At 44.4% G+C, this 21,153-nt stretch overlaps 1 protein-coding gene across 1 annotated transcript in view; it reads left to right on the top strand.

Moving 5' to 3' along the window:
• ITGA9 (integrin subunit alpha 9) overlaps window positions 1-21,153 on the top strand; it is a 962,089-nt gene that overhangs the window by 711,573 nt on the left and 229,363 nt on the right. Inside the window, exon 20 of the mRNA XM_085607531.1 lies at window positions 8,119-8,198. Within this exon, the coding sequence (XP_085463657.1) occupies window positions 8,119-8,198 (80 nt within the window). The remainder of the gene's footprint in view (window positions 1-8,118; window positions 8,199-21,153) is intronic.

The raw sequence follows: 21,153 nt of genomic DNA, 5'->3' as shown, positions 1-21,153 counted from the left end.
CTTAGTGTGAGGCAAGGCAGCAACGCAGCAACTTGCACTGCGTTGCCTCACTCCATATCTACAAGGCCATGAATAGCCACGCAGGGTGGCCTTACATGGCCCTGTAGATACGGCTAAGCCCTGTGTACCACTGGAATGTCACAAAAAGTGGCGTTCTGGTGGCACACGGGGATTGTAAATGAGCCCCTGGGATTGTCTCCTAACAATGTTCTGTGTACTCAAGTCCCCAGAAGCCTTTCTCTTTTCAGACTGGCACTTGTCAATGAGACAGATTGAAAGCTATGGAGGCTTTGATCTCCTGCAGGGTGCTGCCTCCCCGAGCCTTTCCTTAGACACACAATACAGGTACCCCAGACAGTGCTTCTACAATCCTATCACCAACTCTTGGTGAGGGCGACTTCTTTCCCATGATCATACCAACTTATAGCAACAGATGTTATGTCCACACTTGGTAATGATTGCCTTCTGTTCACTTTCTGCTTCCCTTCTTCCCAAATTGCCATACATTTAAGATTCTGCTTCTTCCACGTAGCCTCAACATTTCACGGTATCCTCTGGTCGTTGGTATCACCTCCAATAATGACTTTAATATAGAAAGCTGTGTGCTCTATGTTGATATGGAGCCTCTCCCGCTCACATCTCCTGTGCTCCTGATGCTGCTAATGAACAAGTCTCCATTAACTGCTCCTGCAAAGGGGAACCAGGTATGAACATGCCGAGCACCCCGCTGCATCCTGGCTCTCGGGCCGGGCTTCCCGCTGCGACATTCTATGATGATGTCCTTTGAAATCATGACACCCCTTTCTTAAATGATCTATATTGAGAGCTCATAAAAAAAATTATGAAGGAGTGAGATATACTAGTCTTTTTATCATCACTATCAGCATAATTTTCAGTGTCAGCAGCAATATCACCATCAACACTATCCGCATAAACATCAACGTCTTCAGGTACAGCTACACCAACACGATTGACAAATTCATCATCGTTATTTCTATTAGCAGCTAAGACAGTGGTTACTCTTCGCACAATTTCTACAATTAACTTCCATATTTGTCTGCCTATATGTGCGTCCAGTTCCTGGGATCTGAATATAGGCTCAGGTTTTGGAGTATTCATTGCTCTGCTCCAACTCCTGCTCCACCACTGCCAGACGTGTATCAATATCACTTCCAGGGCGAACCAAGTGTAAGCAACTGGGGTTGGTGCTGCTCATTTAAAAAAAATTGCTGCCCTACTGATAGTAGTGCAGTGATAAATCATGCATTTCCGTCTCACCACTTTGGATCACATCCGGGATATTACTTTCAGTCTAGAATGGGCTGCTATGTACTTCCTTACAACTTGCATATTTGTTTTTTCTGTAGCGTAGCCTAGTTTTTTTTGCAGCTGTGAAAAGCCTTGAACAAGTATTGTAATAATTGCTCACACATTGGATCCAGTCTTCCAGTAGTTCTTGTCTAGTGCCTTGTCTAGGGTCATGTTCAGCTGTCCACAATTAAATAAAGAGGTGCCTTCTCCTCAAAGGGCAGAGGTGCAATTCCCCAGCTCCTCCAGTTTCCTTGGCCTCCATTGTATTTAAGTTTAACCCTTTCAAACCTCTGGCCTTATCATAATCGACTCTGTGGTCTACAATGGTGTAGAAATGGCAGTATGGCAACTGCATTAAATCCAATGGAGACCTTATGAATTAAACTCCCATGGTATACTCTGAAATATGTGAAACGTTTCCTATTTTAGTCAGAAAAGCTCTGTGCACTACTAATGTGCAAATCTCAACAATTTTACCAGCATATATTCAATACTTGGATTGGAGGAACAGGAAATCTTTGAAGCCTGGGACAGATTGATTAACACTGATACAAAAGGGTGAAGTTCCTTTCATACTCATGATTAGTGGCAGCCCGTGCAGGTAAGCGCGGAGTGGGGGTGGGGGGTGGAAATGACAAACGAAGGAATAGTGAAAATAAAATAAATAAATGAAGCCACTTACCTTGCCCTCGCCACAATGCCGAGTCTGCGAATTTTATGGCGCACTAAACAAGACTTTTGGTTTTGTCAGTGCCTGATTATTTTGACATAGTTTATTCAAAACTTTTTTGATGGGGAAGATGCGCGGGCCTCCTCATTTTAAGAAATAAAAAACAAATGGTTAAAAGCAAAAATATACACTGCCATTGTGGTTCTTGACACCTTGTGTGTTGGTGTGCTCTATGTAACTCCTCATTTTACGTGGAAAAACGTGCAAAAGGTGCTGTTGTCCGAACATGGAAAATTCCAAATCCCAGGTTATACAATTGTACAGATTAATGTGGGTAACACCAACCCCCAGCCCAGAGCACGTGCAATCAGCCCCTTCAGTGTGCCTGTCTGTAATTTGGCGAAGTAGCTATGCGTAGGTCCACTGAGGTGTCTGTCTGAGCACAAGGGAATCTCCGTGGCTCCACCAAGCTGTCCCATCTGGCTATCATGGACTGAGGGGCAGAGGGCATGGTGAGCCAGTCATACTCCTCTGGCACCCGCGAGGAAATTGCTTGTGATCGCGTCCCTGGTAATGCGGTTCCTTCTCTGGGAAGATTGGAGGCCACGTGGAGGGAGCACGCAGCCTGCACGCCCCTAGAGGAATTGTAAAGACCCCTAAATACTTCACACCTAATATATCTTATTACTCTGCCATATGGGTGTCCTCTCCCACAATGTATCCGGACACTTGAACTGCCGATTAATAATGTGTTTATCTGTTAGGCTGGCAGCGGCTGAGCTGTCAATAACCTTGCGCTTGATTAATTGGAGTGGACACCTGGGGCTAAGACCCCAGCATGACCTTGATGACGTGTGTGACTTCGCTTGACCACGCAGTGCCGGAAGTGTGTCTCTGCTCCATCCTGGCGAGAAGGGCCTGGGCTTGGGTCAGGCACTTAGCTCCAGGCTAATTCAAGGTCATGCTGGGGGATCATGGATGGAAAGTAATTTGCATTTACTAATTGATTAAGGCAGATGTAAGGAAAGTAAACTCATGGGTCCTTACACTGTGGTTTTTCTTAAAGCTTGTCAGGGAGCTGCAAAATAACATATTTGTAAATAAGACTGGGATAGCGCTACTTACTTATCTGCACAATACCAGTAAATCTTTACATCTAAACCATGACATTTTACTAGAATGTAAGCTATTAAAATAAAAGAAATCAGTCAGTGGTTGGTATCATTGAATTGTTTTTTGGTGACGACACCAGTTAATGCATTATATAACACACTCACAGGTTAGATAGCGAACAGTCTCTCGTTGTTATTATTTGTCTGGGAAATAATGGATCCATTAATTAACAGCTTCTCACAAATGGCCCTCCCAGCACTCCACACCAGGCCTCCATTAGCCTCAAAGCAGACGTCAGTCCTCTCTGAGATTCTCTGCTAATAGCCTCTCATTTCCTTTTTTTCTGTCTTTTAACGGAAATGATATTTCTTCACTTATGGTTTATTTTACTAACATGCCATTCCAATAGTGGCAGTTCGAATGTTTGATCCCGGCTACTTGGCTTTCGGACAACGTCTTCTGCCACCACAAAGGGGGTCGTTCTTACAATCCTTTGCTTCGAAAGATTAAAAAAGAAATTTGGGTAATCAGGTTACTGATTATATTCCCCTGCTGAAGGGTTGTACAATGGAACAATGTAGGGAAATACATCACATGCCTACCAACGCATTTTCTACCCCGCATTTATTACAGCCCATATGCTTTTACAACGTATTTTATTACCACATATTGTTTGTATATATAAAAACAATGCATTTGTGAGGGAGACCCCCCACAACTCCAACTTTCCCTAAATGCGCGATAAAGGCATGCATTGTAAAAACATACACGTGGTAAAAACACGCATGCTAAAAAATGCATGGTAAAGGCACAACGTGGTAAAAACCTTATAAAGGTTGTTTTCCCGCTGAAGAATAACAAACATCAGCCTTGAATCGCATCCGAGTTCTCCAACAGCCCTTTGCTCCCACAGAAGAATGGGTGGATTAACCATTCACTCAATCTTGACATCCAAGGAGGGTATTGACTGCATTGAAGACTTTGGGTCCCCTCCCCTGCTGAGTTAAAAATTGTAGGACCCTTTCTGCATCGCAACTCCTCGCTCTCTGTCACTTTGTAAACAAATGCTGGTACCTTCTCATGGCCACAGTGTGCAGGGCTGTAGAGGGACATGCAGACCTTGTCATTCGGGGGACCTGCTCAAAGCCTCTCAGCGCGTCCATGCATACTATATTTGAAGGCAGATCAGAAGCTGTTGTGGGGCCTTAGACAAAAAACTGAAGTGGGGCCCTAAGGAAGAGGAACTGCTTTAAAGTTTAGAATATAATGTTCTGCAGGGACATACAATTATGCCGCAATTAAGCAGCATTTGGAGCCATCTGCTCGCAGTATTATACGTGTTAGCTATCTCATGATTAATAATAAGAACAGGCCAAAATCTATAAATGTTCAGCATGAACGTGGGGCCTTCAAAATCTGCGGGGCCTGGGGAATAAGGGTCCTTCTGATCCCATCCTCCCCCATCTGACAAGCCTTGAGATTTGCAGAAGAGACCATTGGAATCGGGGCTTAATAAGACATTCCCTAGCATATCAAGACTTGTTTAAAATATTGCATAAATGGCTGCCATCAATGACAATATCAGTCTTGTCATTCCCGCAATATTTTACAGTATATTTAACATGGGGCCTAATTAAGCTGTGAAGCTTGAATGGAGCAGTTTAATTACTCACCTACATACTATGGTTTTTCATTAAATGAGGTAGTCTGCTGTGATTATGAGGAGCTAACTACTGTGGTTGTTCAGTGCATCACTGTACTTCAGTTAAAGAATATGTTGTGATGCCCCCCTCAGCCTCACTCTTTTCCTGTCTCACGTGCTGCCATTTAAGGACTAGCAAAGCTTGCACCAGAGCCATCCCAAGGGGAGGGCATCTGGGGCTTTTCACCCCAGGACCTTCACATTTTGGGTCCTTCTCGTTTGCTACAAGTACGTTTTTAATCATAGAATAGAAGGCCTGGCTTTTCACTCCTTAATGCAGCTAGTGTGGCAATACCACTAAGTCGCGACAGGTACTGTTTTTTAAATTTCCCTATGCCCTATGTCTTCCTAATTATGAACTGTTTCTTGGGGCACAAATCTAAAAGAGACCCAGCAAAAGTTTTTTTCCCAGCCCACTAAATCTGGCTGACATTGGTTTTAGTAGTACTATTATCTGCAGGGTACGCTTTTGCCAGCTGGTGTCCAGGTTTACCGTAGGTTTAATCTGTTGTGCAAAGACCACATCCCCTTTTCAGACTTAGACTCCTCTATTGCTTTAGACTTCCACTAGGCAATGCATCCGGGACAGCACAAGCATTTTTTAATAAGAACTAATCTTAGACTTAAGATGTACAGCAACAGGAAACATATGCTTGAAATTGCCGGTGGTGACGATTTTGGGTTGTGCATCTTCATCGGTACAGTCCAATATATTCTCCTCCAATATTGCCCTCACTTTTCCACCAATCATTGCCATCTCTCTGATCACTACAGTACAGTCTCCTGTATTTAGCTGCAGGATCTCTCATAATTTTTGGGTGAATGGATGTTGTTAATCATGGTCCTGTAGCTTAACCCTTTTTCTTGGATTTGCTCCTCATAAATGTGGACTCGGGTGTTCACAGGAGGTGTGCTTTAGATTGCTTTATACCTAGATCTATATGTAGAGTATGACCCATGATTCACACATCTTGCTAGACACAAGCTATTTCAAAGAGCTTCAACAGTACTAGAGCCCACCTTTTATTTTCCATATTTGCACTCTTTATCCATGACACTGTCTGAATGCATACTGTGCTCGGCATACAACACAACATTGGCATAAAACGCGAGTTCCAGGGTGTTGCCCCTTCTGCTTCCTATAATAAACCTCCAAATGCTGCTCTGCGGATGTCCCATGATCCTGTTCACTCACTTCCCTCAAGCTGCGCATCTCTCGCACCCACCCAACCCCACAACTCTGCTCCCTAAGTTCTCTTTGGATCCCCCTTGAGCTCCTGAGTCCCCTCCAATGGCTTGGTTTAGAGCATCACCTGCATAATAACTCAGTGTATTTCTGTGGCTGAATCTAGAATAGGTTGAAATTAGATGAGCCCCAAACTGTATGTGACAGTACTGCTCCCAGCCAACCCGCTTTTGAACAATCAAACCTTCATTATGATCATATTTGCTGCCATAGTGATCTATGGTGTAATGTGTTTCAACGGCGCACACGTTCTAGTCTATTCACCAGATCACTGGTATGCCAAAATCAATTTAAGTTCACAATCAAATTATTCACCTTCCTTGTGCATAGCCATCAGATGTCCCGTCTGTTATCAGATCATGTTTCCAGGGGCAGGAGTCAGATCACCCTGGTGCAGAGAAACTCTCTCTCACAAGTATCTGCTGATGTTGTCTTGAGGACACGCGTGGCTACTGATATCAGACTTATTGTACATGGTTTTTGGATAATAAGACTTTAAGCAATTATATATTCAGTGGGAGAGCAAGAGTGCAAAGGATCCTAGTGTAATCAAGGAAAATGTATCTACCACCTGGTTGGGTAGTAAACGTCAGACATAAATGGGGTGCTGTCAACCCTTCGCACTCCTAGCCCTCCGGCTCGCTGCACCTGCTTTATTAATAATAGATAGGTCTATATTTTACCCAGAAAGGTTGTAGTAATGAAATGTATAGGGAGTGAAGCGTGAAACCTTTTACCTGCTCTGGTGTATTACAGATTTCGAGAAGTTGCTGAAACTATGTGGCAAATGGATCCAATTGTGCAAATTGCGTAAAACGGAAGCAAATGGTGATCATTTCAAGAAGTTAATTGCCGCAATGTGGTATCTGTTGATTTGCGCATGCTTTTCGTAATATTAACAAGGTTGATTTATGCTGATATCTTTGGATGGCAGACATCATTACCATATTGGTACTTTTGATTTTCTACTCTGTATTGTTCTGGCAAAGAGAATTAAGATTCATAGCTGAAAGTAATTATGGTAGTGGGTTAATATTTGTGAATAGAGGTTGTATTGCCTTAGTGCCAAAACGGTGCTAATTTGCATCAAAGTGTTATTTAGAACTGCATTACAAACTATTATGATTAAAAATAAAACCTCCATATTGCAATTTTGTAGGCCCTGTCTATGAGTGGGCAAGGAAGAGAGCAGGTCATTCTTCGCCCCGTAGTTGTCAATTCTGGGGTTACTGGTAATCCAAGGGGTAGGGAAAATCCAGCCATTACCAGCGGAGACCAGAAGTTCCACTAAGAAATCAGGAATTACTGAGAATTTGTAATTCTGCGTTCAATTTTCATAATAATTCTTATTTTGTCCCAGACTAAACAGATCCTTGGTGTTCCTGTAGATCTCAGAAATCTGGTTACGGACTACACTGAAATTTAGTAGCCATTTGTAATGAGGGCCATGGTGCCGTAAATAGCAGCTGTTACTATCACTCAGCTTAATCGGACTCAATTTACCATTGACTGGATTCCAATTCCTGACCTTCAGGTCTCTGTGTCAGCTGGCTCGTTAACGTGATTTATAATCAATATTCTGTGTCTAGTAAATAGAAAAAATGATTTTGCTGGGACAAAAAGTTGACTTGGAATCCGGAACAAATAGACAAAAATACTGCACCGCTTACAAATTTGTGATATGGTGATGAATAGCACCTTGGTAGAAATGATCGTCAACCTGGTATTTTATATAATCCGATATTGGAACTCTGCAGTTAAATGGACATAAACGGTGGTTTTATTTACTGTCATGTGCATTCTGGTCTATATAAAATAAGCACAATTTTATCACTGTGATTTAAAAAAAAAACCGGCAAGACAGATCACGAGGGCCTGAACTGAGCAAAACCCCTGTGACTGCAAAGCAGGGCTTGTTGCTAACGTCTGAATGCCCTCTGAGGGTGAAGAGCGCATCAGAGTGTGCATGCTATTATTGCCATTATTCAGATGTTGCTCCACTGTCATATGTTGTGATTAGTTTCTGCAAGTAGCCACAGTGCTGCAACTGATAAGGAATGCTTTATCTTTCTACAGTACGAGTTTAGTGTCATCTTTGATACCAACCGCCTATCTGGGGATGAAGAGACACTCACTTTTTTGGTCACTGCTCAGAGGTAAGGAGAATCAAGGTAGTGTTTATTTTTTTTATTTTTTATTTCTGTCTGCTGTGATGCGTTGTTTACAGAGAGCCTGTAAATGCACTCCTTGGCGTAAATCGTGTTTGAGAATTGTGTCACGAAAGAGCTTATAGCCTATTATTTGAGTGTTGTCGAAGAGACCCCAACATGTGAGTTGAAACTTTCAGTGAGTTGAATGGGCCATATTTCAATACATTCTTATGTCCAGCGCACCTGCATTTTGCCTTTGGTTAGCTTCATTTAATTGACACTGTATTGCCATCATCATGGCAAGACATAAAACCACTCTGGTCAATGGTTTATATGAACTCGATCTCTTGGGATTACTTCACCACAGTCTGTACTGCACACGTTCGACATATATTGCCCTTCCTATATGTAAGAACCAGAATATATGTATACTCTACATTCAAACTAATTCTGAATTCTTCTTACTGGAATTCTTTTATTTGTTTCACCCTCATTAACAATCAGAGTTGAATTAAGTCTTTTTGCACTGTGTGCATTATGCACTTAATCAAGAGTATCAACTACAGATTTTCAAAACCTATGACAAATACAAAAACGTTCTATTACTTGTCAACCTTTGACATTTCCCTACTTTTTGTCATATCTTTTTACATTTACCAAGTATTTCATAAAAGTCAGTTCGGTCAGTTCGGTGCATTCGTAAAATTTCAAATGTAATTGTTGGTTTACATTTCTCATTTCGGCTGTGAAGTGTTTTCTCGGCTTTCATTGTATTTATTGAAATAATTTTTCCTGTTTTCCTGAAGCAGAAGAATGCGTAGCCTAGAACTTTGAGTGAGAACTGTCTCCTGCTTTGTTTGACTTGAAACTTTGCGCCTGTTCCCAGAAGTTGGCGAGTCAGTTACCTGCCTGTGATTTGCAAGGACATTTGAATCCTCTCTCTTGAGTAGATATATGCTTGATTGTGAAACCTGCTCATATAAGCCTTGGTATTGTGGAGCTGATGAGCTGAGAATACCCTGGCTTCCTGCGGGACCCTGCCTGTTTGTACATATTGAACAAGCATTTGCAATGCAATAGGTTTTGCATTGCTGAAAGTTTGAGCTATTGGCATTGCTAATAATTATGCAGCACCAATAGCTCAAACTTCCAGTAATACGACCGCTATTGCATTGCAAATGGTTTGCAGCACTCACACTTTAGCTTTAAACATCTTAAGCTAAAGCGCGGATGCCACAATTGATTCAAAAGTAAAGAAATAGAATTTGCTTTTCTATTTCTTTACTTTTGAAGCATACATGGCACCCACGCTTTAGCTTAATATGTTTGAAGCTAAAGCGCCGGTGCTGCAATTGTAATAAAAGTAAACAAATAGGAAAATATGGTGGATGCATGCTTTTTTTTTTCTATTTGTTTACTTTTGTTACAATGGCGGCACCCACGCTTAGGCTTTGAACATCTTAAGCTGAAGTGAGGGTGCCGAGATTGCTTCAAAAGTAAAGAAATAGAAATATAAATGCACTTTTTTCAATTTCTTTACTTTTGAAGCAATTGCGGCACCCGCACTTTAGCTTAAGATGTTTAAAGCTAAAGCGCGGGTGCTGCATGGTATGAAATGTAAATAAACAGAAAAAAGCATATGGCCACCTCGGTGATCGCAATTAACAAAAAAAAGGAAAGGCACAGCTGCCATTATTAGTGCTGACGCGTGCCTGGCATGCTGGTTAAATAAAAAATTAAAAAACGTTGCAGGGAGAGTGTATCCTGCCTAAAATAGCAGGCAAGAGAATGGTGTTTAAGAAGATAGTGCTGAAGGCTATTACTAAAAGGTACAGAGTAGCAACACATGTAACAGGGGGTGTGTTCATGGGAGGTTACAAGAAGAGGAAAGGCGGTACTAATGAGGGCCTACTAAGACCTATTGACCAATGAAAAGCTACCATTTACAAGGGACAGTGACATGAGCCAATTAAAAAGATCGGCGGAAAGTGGGCGGAGCTTCATTCCCATATGAATTCCGCATGTCTCGAAGAGAGAATGCAAGCGCTGCCTAGGCGAGACCTTAAAAAGCACACTTGCCATGACTCAGGAAAGCTTTACTCTGGAATAAACTGCTCTTCAGTAAGACTGAAAAAGTTGGATAGTTTCTATATAACTAGTCCTGAAGACATCTATCTACATCATGCATTGGGGGTTTGCACATAGTAGCTCTTTGTCAAACCTTTGAATCAGCAACACCCTCACTGTCAAGCAGTGAACAATTCAAGCCAGGCTCATTGAAAATGCATAAAGCAATGGTCGAATAATGTATATGCACCTGGTTAGAGACTTCCTCACCACCTGAATCCCAAGCATTTCAGCCACTCGCATCTGGGGTTGATCCCACTTTAAGCAACAGCATTGTGTCAGGGCTGGTTTTCAAAACCACCCTTCCAGAGCTTGGAGGCATCCAATTTTAATGTTTCATGTAATAGTGGTGTTTGCCGCTTTATAAGTGCCCCACATTTTTGAGCTATGGGAAAGAAGGCAAATTATGTATGTGCCAAGGGTAAAGTTTGGGGTTATTAAGGCATTCCATGTGCATAGTTATATTAATTTTTCTGTAACGTAATGTTTGGCCCCTTTCATTTGCATTCCTATGAATGGCTCTGCATCATATTTTGAGCTCTGCTGTCTATCAGGTGGTAAGAATCCACCTGCCAGAGTGGCCATAGTGTAGAGATAAACACCACAATTCCAGCTTCAATAGTTTTTACATTGGAAAGTCCAAGGGTGTCTTTCTTTACATATGTCCTAATACTGAACTTTTAATGAGGCAGGAAAGAAGGGACAGTGAAGACCCAAGTTGGACATGTTATAGCCCAAATGGGAGTTTGGGCCCTGTTGGGAGGGCTATCCTTGCTCAAAGTTTGTGGTATAGAGCAAAGCTCTTCCAAGCAGTTTAAAACTGTAGGCACAGGCCTGAGGAAGTTCCACAGCCCTGAACAGTCTTTGGGACAAGGCCTAGTGAGGAAAGGTTGATGGACGTAAAATGCTTCAGGAGGAGATAGTTGCCTAGGAGAAGCCAATACTCTGTGTGAAGTAATTGTGTCTCTAGTTTGTAATTCCCTGTTAGGTTCTTCTTTTGGAGTTATGGAGCTCAGCAATGACCATTGGCAATTGTCACCACAGTGAAGACATGGAAAGATTTCATAAAGCAGAATCTGCAGAGCATGAGCTCGCAGTGCACGATCGGGCAGAACAGAAGATGCTCAAACTGAAACAAAACAGTTTTAAAGGTTTGGAAAGTCACGTGTTCTCTGGACTGGTTTCAGAATGCGACCATGTCTATCCGATGAAGAACAGAAAGTGCCAAGGCCACTTAGGTGATATTACTAGATGATGAACTAGGGATATTCCAACATGCAAAAGGCATACTTTAAACAGTTCTTTAGAACTGCTTGACATATATCCAAGTTCAACAAATCGCCACTGTTTCAGTATCATAAGTAATCTGCCGAGGTCAGCCGTTTCTGACCTGGCTGGTATGGAGTCTGGAGATGGTTCAGGGGAGTTCTTGTGCTCATGTCCACCTCTCAGTACTGGGCCACAGCTGACAGACAGGACAAAGGTCTCCCATCACAATTGGGTTTCGCAGCTGCCCAATAGATAAGATGGGGGATGACTTTCTCAGCCTTGGCAAACAATCTTCTGGTTAGAAAATAAGCATATTACTTTTTTGCAGTGAGGCACGTTAGCTTCAAGAGCCAGAATTAAAATACTCTGACATTGGCACAGTATATGAAACCTATCTTTCTGATTTGTATAAGTTTCTATCCCTTAAATCTTAATTCTGGCAAATATGTGCCTTATCGAATACTGCAGTGTGCTGTGGGGCATCACCTAAAACATGAAAGATAGGTAATAGCACTAGAAAGCTCACCAGGGATTTTGTACCCAACAAATTTGATACAGAGGGGTTTAGTAAGCCAGAGACCTCTCCTGGCTGTGATTTAATGTTGGCATCGTTAAAAAGACATGCCATTTAACACTTTTTTGATTGGTTACTGTAGGAAATTGAGTTACTCGTTGAGGGGTTTGAAACCTTACTTAAACGGCTACCACGATTCTTGTCAGGGGGAAACACAAGCAAACCCCAAATTAACTAGTGCTTAACCCTCTGGTATCTTGACAGAAAAAGAGTCAGGCTCAACTTAGAGGCATTATGTAAAGTATTCATGCAGTACAGCAAGAGGAATATAGTGAAAACACAACACAAGAAAAATCCCACAACAAATTAGAAAAATTAAGTAAAATGTAATACCTTATTTGAAATCAAAATGACAAGAATCAGTCGAACTAGTGACATGCAATGTTAAAGGTTTATGGAGAAGTAGTGCTTAACAGCACAAAGCGGCGGTAAAGTTACAAATTCAGGCCGACTGCAATGGCATGAGGGCCAGATACAGGGAACAAGTTAGTCCCGCTGAGAAATGTACTCAGTGCAGCAGTAGTCTCAAGGAGTGATGCAAGGTCCACTTTGAGGATGTGTCGTGCAAAGGTTTTGATGAGCTGCAAGGGCTGCAATGGGACTTGCGAAGAAGTTGTGTCGTGCTGCATCAGTTCCAATGAGGTGATGCGAATTCCACGTTGAGGGTGCATTGTGCAGTGGTGGTTCCGATGAGCTGCGAGGGCTACGATGTAGACTTCTATCGTGGCTGCATTGGTTTTGATGAGGCACTGCAAAGCTGTGTCCGGTTTGTGTTGTGGTACGCCGTTTTTGGTAGATACCACAGCTGGGCTGGCAGAGTACCTTTAGCCCCACTTTCAAGGGTTCAGGACTGGAGGTGCACCACTTGGGAGGTTAGGACTCAGAGCAGGTAGAGTCCACGTGTAGGGGGTCACGATGGTTGGAGCTTTTTCTGTCCCTGAGGCTCTGATCAGAAAGCCGGCCACTCTGGTGGTCCTGGGTTTAAGATGCAGGTCCAGGCCTTCTCACTCAGGCAGCAGGGCAGTACTTCTTGCAGCAGCACAGCATCCTCAGCCTTAACTGCCGCTCTCTAGTCAAACACTCGGCAGATATTTATGATCTGTTGCAGGATTACTCTCCTGACGTCCTTTTTAGGTCTCGCCTGAGACAGCGCTTTAGCGCTGCTCTGGCGAGACTTATAGTAAGCGAGTTTTGGCAGTGCAAACAGTGGCTTTTCAGGCCTCCAAATACAGTGCATGTGCGTCGGCCGGGCGCGCGCACCATTTGGAGGCCTGAAAGCACTCGTTTGCTTTCACTTTCGCAGCCGCTTTGATGTGTGATCGCGATCGTGATCACTTTCACACAGGCGCGCGCAGCATTTGGCAGCCTGCGTGACTGGCCCATTGTGCCCCTACCTCCCTGAAACACCGCCCCTCCATTTGCACTGCCCCCCATTGTGCGCTCTTCACACCCACTCCTCTTCACTCCCTGCGCAGCACAACTCTCAGTCTCACTCTGCCACAGCTGCACAATGAGTGGACCCTCCCTCTGCACCCCACCCTGCCTCCTGATCCTGGCGTCTTTTTTCCATACACACTCCACCCACCCTTCCGCTGCACATTGTGTGTCCTCCTTTTACATGCAAGTTCACCACCTTAGTCTTCATACACTGTACGTGCCTTTTAAAATGGTACCCATACGTTTCTCTACACCCCAACATTTCCTCGATCCTTCACTGCACCCGTTACCTACTCTCCTTCACTGCACCCAGTAACCTACTCTTCCCTCTGCATAATCAATCCATATTTCCTTGTTATCCACTACACCTGGTTGTTTCCTTTCTCGGTACACTGCTTCCAACTTTTCTTCTGATTCAGCATTTCCGTTCTAACGCCTGATGATGTTTCCGCCTCCTTTCTTTTCTTGTTTTTGCACATGATCATCAGTTATGTTACACAAGGACACATTCATTCTTTGGTAGAAAGGGGGAGATTAAGTAATTTGCTTGGAATCACAGGATGTTGAGCAGAGGACGCCCAGACTCGAATCTGGTTCCCCAGCGCCACAGTCGGCAGTCCTGGCCGTTACGTCACCTTCCTTTTCGTGCCTCTTGTACCTCTTGCTGTGACCGCTGCCTCTACTATGCCCTGTATGCCTCTCTGAGCATCTGCTTCCCCCACCAACGCCTCCCCTTCCTTACTAGTGCCTTTATATCCGCCTCTTCCCCTGCCAGCATGTTCTCTCCCCACCCTCTCTCTCTCTCTCCAGGCCTCTCTTGTCTCCAGACCTCACCTAAATCCTTAATGACTTTCGTCCGTCCCCTATGGACACTGTCATCTCTCTCCCACTCCCAGTCTGCTTGCCCTCTCTGCCAGGCTCCCTCCCTCTGCCCCTCCACCCTCCCGTGTCCTCAGTGCTTTTCGCGCTTGGCTGAGCCCTCTGACTCCCGCAGCGAGCGTTAGTTTTTGACACAGCTGTACATATTGAGTGCATCAGTGGCTGCCTTTAAACACTGCAAATCCCCAGGTTTCACCACCACTTTCCTTTTCACCATTTATTTATTTTATTTTTATTTTAAACGTTTTATATAGCGCTAGCTTGACCCGAAAGTATCAGAGCGCTTTATATACACACTGTAAACAAGCATTTGCAATGCAATAGGTCTCGCATTTACTCGAGTTTAAGCTATTGGCATTATAAATGACAATGTGTTTTATTTATGTTCCAAAACCAAAACATAAATAAAAGGCATTGTCATTTACAATGCCAACAGCTCAAACTCACGTAAATGCGAGACCTGTTGCATTGCAAATGCTTGTTTTAATTGAGACATGGCTCTCTGATGTCATGGTTGCTCTCAACAGAGAGACAAGAGGGGGAGGCATCGCAGTCATCTTTAAATCCTGTTATCCTTGCACACTGGAGAAAGAGACTGCGGTTGACTGCGAGTGTGCGCGTTTCAGGGTTTCCTTCAGCCCTAACTACATTATGTCAGGTCTGCTAGTGTATCGGCCACCTGGGCCGTCCAATAACTTTAGTACTTCATTCATCGAGGTAGTTAGCTCCCTGGCTGTGAGTGCTGCCAACTTTAGTATCATCAGGGATCTAAATTTACATCTAGATAATCCTTTGGACACGGATACGGCTAACTTTGTTGCAGACCTCGCGGCCTGTCAGTTAATCCAACTGGTTGCAGGCCCCACCCATTCTGCTGGCCATCTGTTGGACCGGTCTTTTCTAACTTACCTTCCCTCACAGTCCACACCCCTATTCCGATGTGTTGGTCCGACCACTACCTGGTCTCCATGTCACTCCAGGGTGTCACACCCCGCCGCAAGATGGGTCAGAAGTGCTCCTTTAAGCCCCCTTGGAACAAATTAAACTGGGACCAACTCTGTGTCCTTCTTTTCGCTAATACTCCCTGGCTGCCGGCTGACCCTGATTTTGCCAATACAGTGCTTTATGACTGGATTCTCCAGCCCCTGGATGCTTTAATTCCTGCCAAGTGGTCTAAGAACCACAAATTTAAATCTAGCGCTTGGTTTAATGATAAACTGGCGACCATGCGCAAGGCATGTAAAAGGCTGGAGCGAATCTGGAGACGGGACTTTGACTCAGTGGCGAAGGGGAACTATCAGGCTGCTATTAAAAGCTACCATAGGGCCATTCAATCTGAACGGGCAGTTTTCTATGCACAGAAAGTTCGAGAGAGTTGCAACCCGGCGAAGAGTATCTTCTCGATACTCACAGACCGTAAATCCTTAAATTCCACAACTGCATCTCTGATAACGTCGGATCAGCAGTGTGAAGACCTTGCCACCTTCTTCATTAGGAAGGTGGAAAATATTTACAGGTCTTTTCCGCTGGTCCAAGTGGGCTTATGTGCTGTGCCTTGTCCCCGCACTACCCCCACCCTGGAAGCCTTTCCCCGAATATCTCAAGATCAGCTGCTTTCACTGTGCAGCAAAATTTAATCTGGCTCTCCTGCTGACCTTCTCAAGCTCAATCAATTCAGGAAAATTCTACCTGTGCTCTTTGCACCTTTGGGCCAGGTGATCAATAGGTCTCTCACCATGGTGGTTGTTCCTAGGGTATGGAAACAGGCCAAGGTGGTACCTCTGCTAAAAATAAACACCCTGGATTCAACTAAGCCAGAGAATTTCTGCCCTATTTCCATCCTGCATTGGGCGTCTAAGATCACTAAGGCCAAGATTAATTCCTCACTAACAGATTTCCTGAACACCAATAACATCTTAGACCCCTCCCAGAATGGTTTCCGTCCTGGCCACAGCACAGAGTCAGCGCTCCTGGCTGTGACCGAACACCTTCGGATTGCACTAGATGCCGGGCACACTTCGGTACTGATACTACTGGTCCTAAGTGCCGCATTCGATACGGTTTCCCATTCCATCTTGCTGCAACGTCTGGGGGAGGTAGGCATAGTGGGCTCCGCTCTAGATTGGCTCTCTTCTTTTCTTGCAGGGAGGACGTTTCTGGTGACGGCCCCCCCCCTTTCATTTCCGATATTCACACAATCAAACAAGGGTGCCACAGGGCTCCTCCCTGAGCTCATTGCTGTTTAGCAAAACCAAAGGGGATGATGGACGGAGTGTTATACATTGCAAGCACTCACCCCCAGTCAACTGATCTGGGTTTAATCCATCATCATTATTTAGCTCACTCCGCCACCCTAGTTCAGACATGGCCATATGCAAACCAGGCTGACCCTGTGCCTCATGGGAACAGTCCAGCCCGAACTGCCCAGATCAGTTGACTGGGGGTGAGTGCTTGCATTGTTCAACACTACGTCCAACATCCCCTTTGGTTTTGCTTTGTTCGCCCTAAGTTGGCAGGGTATGCCCAGACGCGAGTCCCTTGCTCACTTTGCCACTGGATTCAAGCTAGCCTGGCTGATGACGGCTGATTAGCCAGAAACCGGTCCCAGGATACTTGTTTCCGGTCCAGGGAAGACATGGCTTGGCAGTTTGGGCTAGACTGTTCCCATGAGGCACAGGGTCAGACTGATTTGCATATGTCCATGTCTGAGCTGGGGTGGCGGAGTGAGCTAAAGAATGATGATGGATTAAACCCAGATCAGTTGACTGGGGGTGAGTGCTTGCATTGTTCAACACTCCGTCCATCATCCCCTTTAGTTTTCCCATTGCTGTTTAACCTGAACGTCCAACCCCTGGCGCTGGTAGCCAAGAGTAGAGGTTCTGACTATGGTCTCCTACGCCGACGACACACAGTTGGTAGTGGCACTCTCGGACGAACCCACGCGGGGCGCTCCCAAGTTTCGGAGCGATCTCGCGGCCGTCGCCGAGTGGATGACTGCCAACTGTCTCCAGCTTAATGCTAACAAGTCTGAGGTGTTGCTGGTAGGGAATGGCCCCGGGCTTTGGAGTGAGCACTTGTGGCCCGAAACCCTTTATAACGCCCCCACCCCCCCAAGCAGGTGGTAAAGAATCTGGGGGTGTGGGTGGACTCGGTTCTCAGTTTCAAAGTCCAAACAAAGAAGGTGGCAGGGACATGTTTTGGGCTACTGCAGGGACTCAGAACTTTATTGGGGTTTTTTTACGCGCCAACACGGCAAGTCATCATCCAGGCCTCAATTTTGTTGAGACTGGATTATGCCAACTCACTATATCTAGGGTCAAACAAGGCAGACATTTTGAGACTCCAGAGTGTCCAAAATGCGTCTGCCAGAACCCTTCTTGGTCACCATAGAGCTTGCCCTGTGTCGGATGACATTCGCCAACTCCACTGGTTGCCAGTGGCCAGGCGGATTGAGTTTAAGGCTCTCTGCTTGGCCTTCAAGATTTTGAAATATGCCACTCCAGGAATCTTGGCCAACCTGTTGCTGCCATATGTACCTACACGCCAACTCTGTTTCTTGGGGAAAAACCCGGTAGTGGTCCCCCGGGTAAGGTGGGTACGCGCTGGGGGACGCCCGTTCCGTACTATGGCAGCAAAACTCTGGAACTCGCTTCCTGTACAGATCCGTAGCCTGAACAACTACCTAGCTTTTTGGAAGGCAGTTAAAACACACCTCTTTCCCCTGTTGTAGATCTTGCTGCCTCACTCCGTTTGTTTCTCACTGCTGTCAGCGCCGGGACACCTCTTTGCTGGGGCAGCTGTCGTGCTTTATGAAATGTTATAACATAACATAACATTACACTCCTTCTGAGTCTTCCAAAGGTTAAGAAGTGTACTGAAGAGTTGGGCCTGAAGGTCCATTATTTAAACCTGGTGCACATTTTGGAGTGAGAGGTGATTCTAGAGCCCTCCCCCTACAGAGGTGTCTGGATTTTCCTCCCTCTCTATCTTGGCCCCATCTTGTCTGGGGGCACAAAAACTAGTGTGAAACCCTTTGTGAGTGTGCTGAGGCAGGGCCTTTGTGATGTGCAAGTGTAGGGTGACTGCTTCACCCCCACTATCAATTCAGAGATGGCCCCTCCTTCCAACACCTATTCCCCCTTTGTTTCACTGTCTAGGAGTAATACACACAGACCAACTGTCTGTTGCAACTAATCATTTGACCCAGGATACACGCTGTAGTCATCAAATAGTTAGGACTAGAAAATACCAACTTTCTAAAAGTGACAAAAGGACGTTTTCAGATTTGTGACATAAAATCCAACTTTACCATTACAAAGGGTTTTAATTTACAATTCTTTAGAGACCAAACTTGACTTTCCTACCTGCTCTCAATTTAAAGTTATGATTTATTAAATGTAGTAAGATAACCCATTGTTGTCCTATGGGTGAGGCAGGCCTAGCAGTCGTGAAAAATGAATTTAAGGGTTTTACACTACCAGGACATGTAAGAGTTAAAAGTACATGTCCAGCTTTTTAAATACACTGCACCCCGCCCTGTGGGCTATCCAGGGCCTTTTCTAGGGGTGACCAATATGTATCAAAAAGGAAGGTTTATGCCTGGAGAAAGTTCTATTTTGCCAGTTTGAAATGGAAGCTTAAACTGCGCGCACACATACACACACACACACGCACACACACACTTCACTACAGGCCTAGGACACATTTAACAGGCTACTTAAGTTGGTGGCACACTCAGTGCTGCAGGCCCACTAGTAGCATTTAATTTATAGGCCTTGGGTATATGTAATGCCTCTTCACTAGAGTCTTACGAATACATTTATGTCAATTGGGTGTAACCTAATTTTGCCATGTTTAAAGGAGAGACCACAAGTACTTTAGCACTGGTTAGCAGTGGTAAAGTGTTCAGAGTCCTAAGGCTAGCAAAAACAGAAGGATCGAAGGCAACAGGTTAGACAAAACCACTCCAAGGATGTCAGGTCCAACAGTTACCCACTTACATTTCAATGTTGCATTTAAAAACTGTTTGTTTTCATAGTATCGCGTTTAGGTTTGATTTAAACTAATTGTAGTAGTTTTAGATTACCTGAGAATAGTGCACAGCCAAGTATTCCATTTTAATTCAGAGATCATTTAGGGACACGCGCATTAGCACTTTAACTTATGGTTATCATATTTGATATATGTTGACAGCGCATGGCTTTAGCAATTATAGAAAGTAATAATTATGCCTAAGGTTAGCACTTTGTGGCACATAACTGCAGATAGTTAAGATGAGGCAGTCATGAGCCCTCATTCCTAGAAAGCTGTGCTATGGCAACACACGCCATGCCGAAATCAACATCCAAGTGACCGGAAGACTCCAGACTCACCCTCAACCTCCCACCTCAAAATATCACATCACCTCCCACTGCAAAGAGCTCCACTGGCTCCCATTCCACAAACAAGCACTTGTCAAACCACTCATGCACACATATAAGGGCTTACATAAAATTATCCCCACATACCTCACCAACCGCATAAATTTCCACTAATCTGCCAGATACCTCCGTTCAGCCAGATTCCTACTTGCAACCCCCTACAACCCTTGCGTACACAGAACCAGATCTATTGGTCATGCCTTCTCCTACTTCTCGCCTAAAGCTGGGGACGTCCTTCCCCTGTACATCAGTGCTGCCTACTCAGTTTTTGAATTCCATAAGAAACTAAAGACCTGGCTCTACAACTAGGCCTGGCTTTGGCTCGGCCAATATAGCTCATGCTTCCACACCAGGATATCCTCCCGGGTGACTCGTGAGCTATATAGAAATAAACATGACTTATATAACATCACATTTGTACCCACACGTAAATGTATGAGAGTCTGTGCAAGTATTACAAAGCATTATACTGTGCCCAAAAATATTTTCTGAAAGAACTCTATCCTAAGGATATATGGTTTAATTAAAATACTTTTACAATGTTCCAAAATGGTAGTGAGGAATCACTGTGAGCTGTTGTCACCCAGAAAACGTTTGACCGGAGCTGTACATGTTAATACCCTCGCTTCTTAGCTTAGCTGTTCAAGCAGTAAGTACACAACAAAAGAGAATCCTCTTAAGTAGTGCACTTTACTTGCCTTCCAGGACTTGGTGAACCTGTTGCGCCTGTTGACTGGGACTCAAGTGACAGTGATTTAGGTTGAGATCCAGTGCCAGAGAGGAAGGGCTGTGTGAAGCCTTCTCTGTGAGAGGAGCGCTTGATGCTGGTCCGCTGGCAAGAACCATGGGTTATTGGCAGCCATATCAAAGCACAGTCCGTTCAACAGGAGACTGGTATGTGTGCAGTCAGCAGCTGATGCTTTACATATTCACTACCCAAGTGCTGTCACCTGTGAAGAGGCTCAGCATGGGAGCTGGATTGTATGAACTGCACACGCAGCAGCAGAGGCCCTGTCCAAGACTGGAACCCCTCATCTGGCTGTACAGGGTTAGGATGCTATGATGGAAAAATAGAATACAGTGTTTCTAATTTTGTTTTCGTTTTTACTGTTGTCCTATATAAAAAATACAAAAAGAAAGTTGCAACTAAAGAGTCCTTCTTTGGTGGCAACTTTCTGTTTTTTGGGTTTCAAATAACAGGTGGTAACAAGCATTGGCATAGCCAATAGGTCTCGCCTTTGGGACCTTATAAGTG

The sequence above is a fragment of the Triturus cristatus genome, chromosome 5_2, assembly GCF_964204655.1.
Source record: "Triturus cristatus chromosome 5_2, aTriCri1.1, whole genome shotgun sequence".
NCBI lineage: Eukaryota > Metazoa > Chordata > Amphibia > Caudata > Salamandridae > Triturus > Triturus cristatus.
Note: the sequence above shows the minus strand (reverse complement) of the source record. Positions and strands in the feature narration are given on the sequence as shown.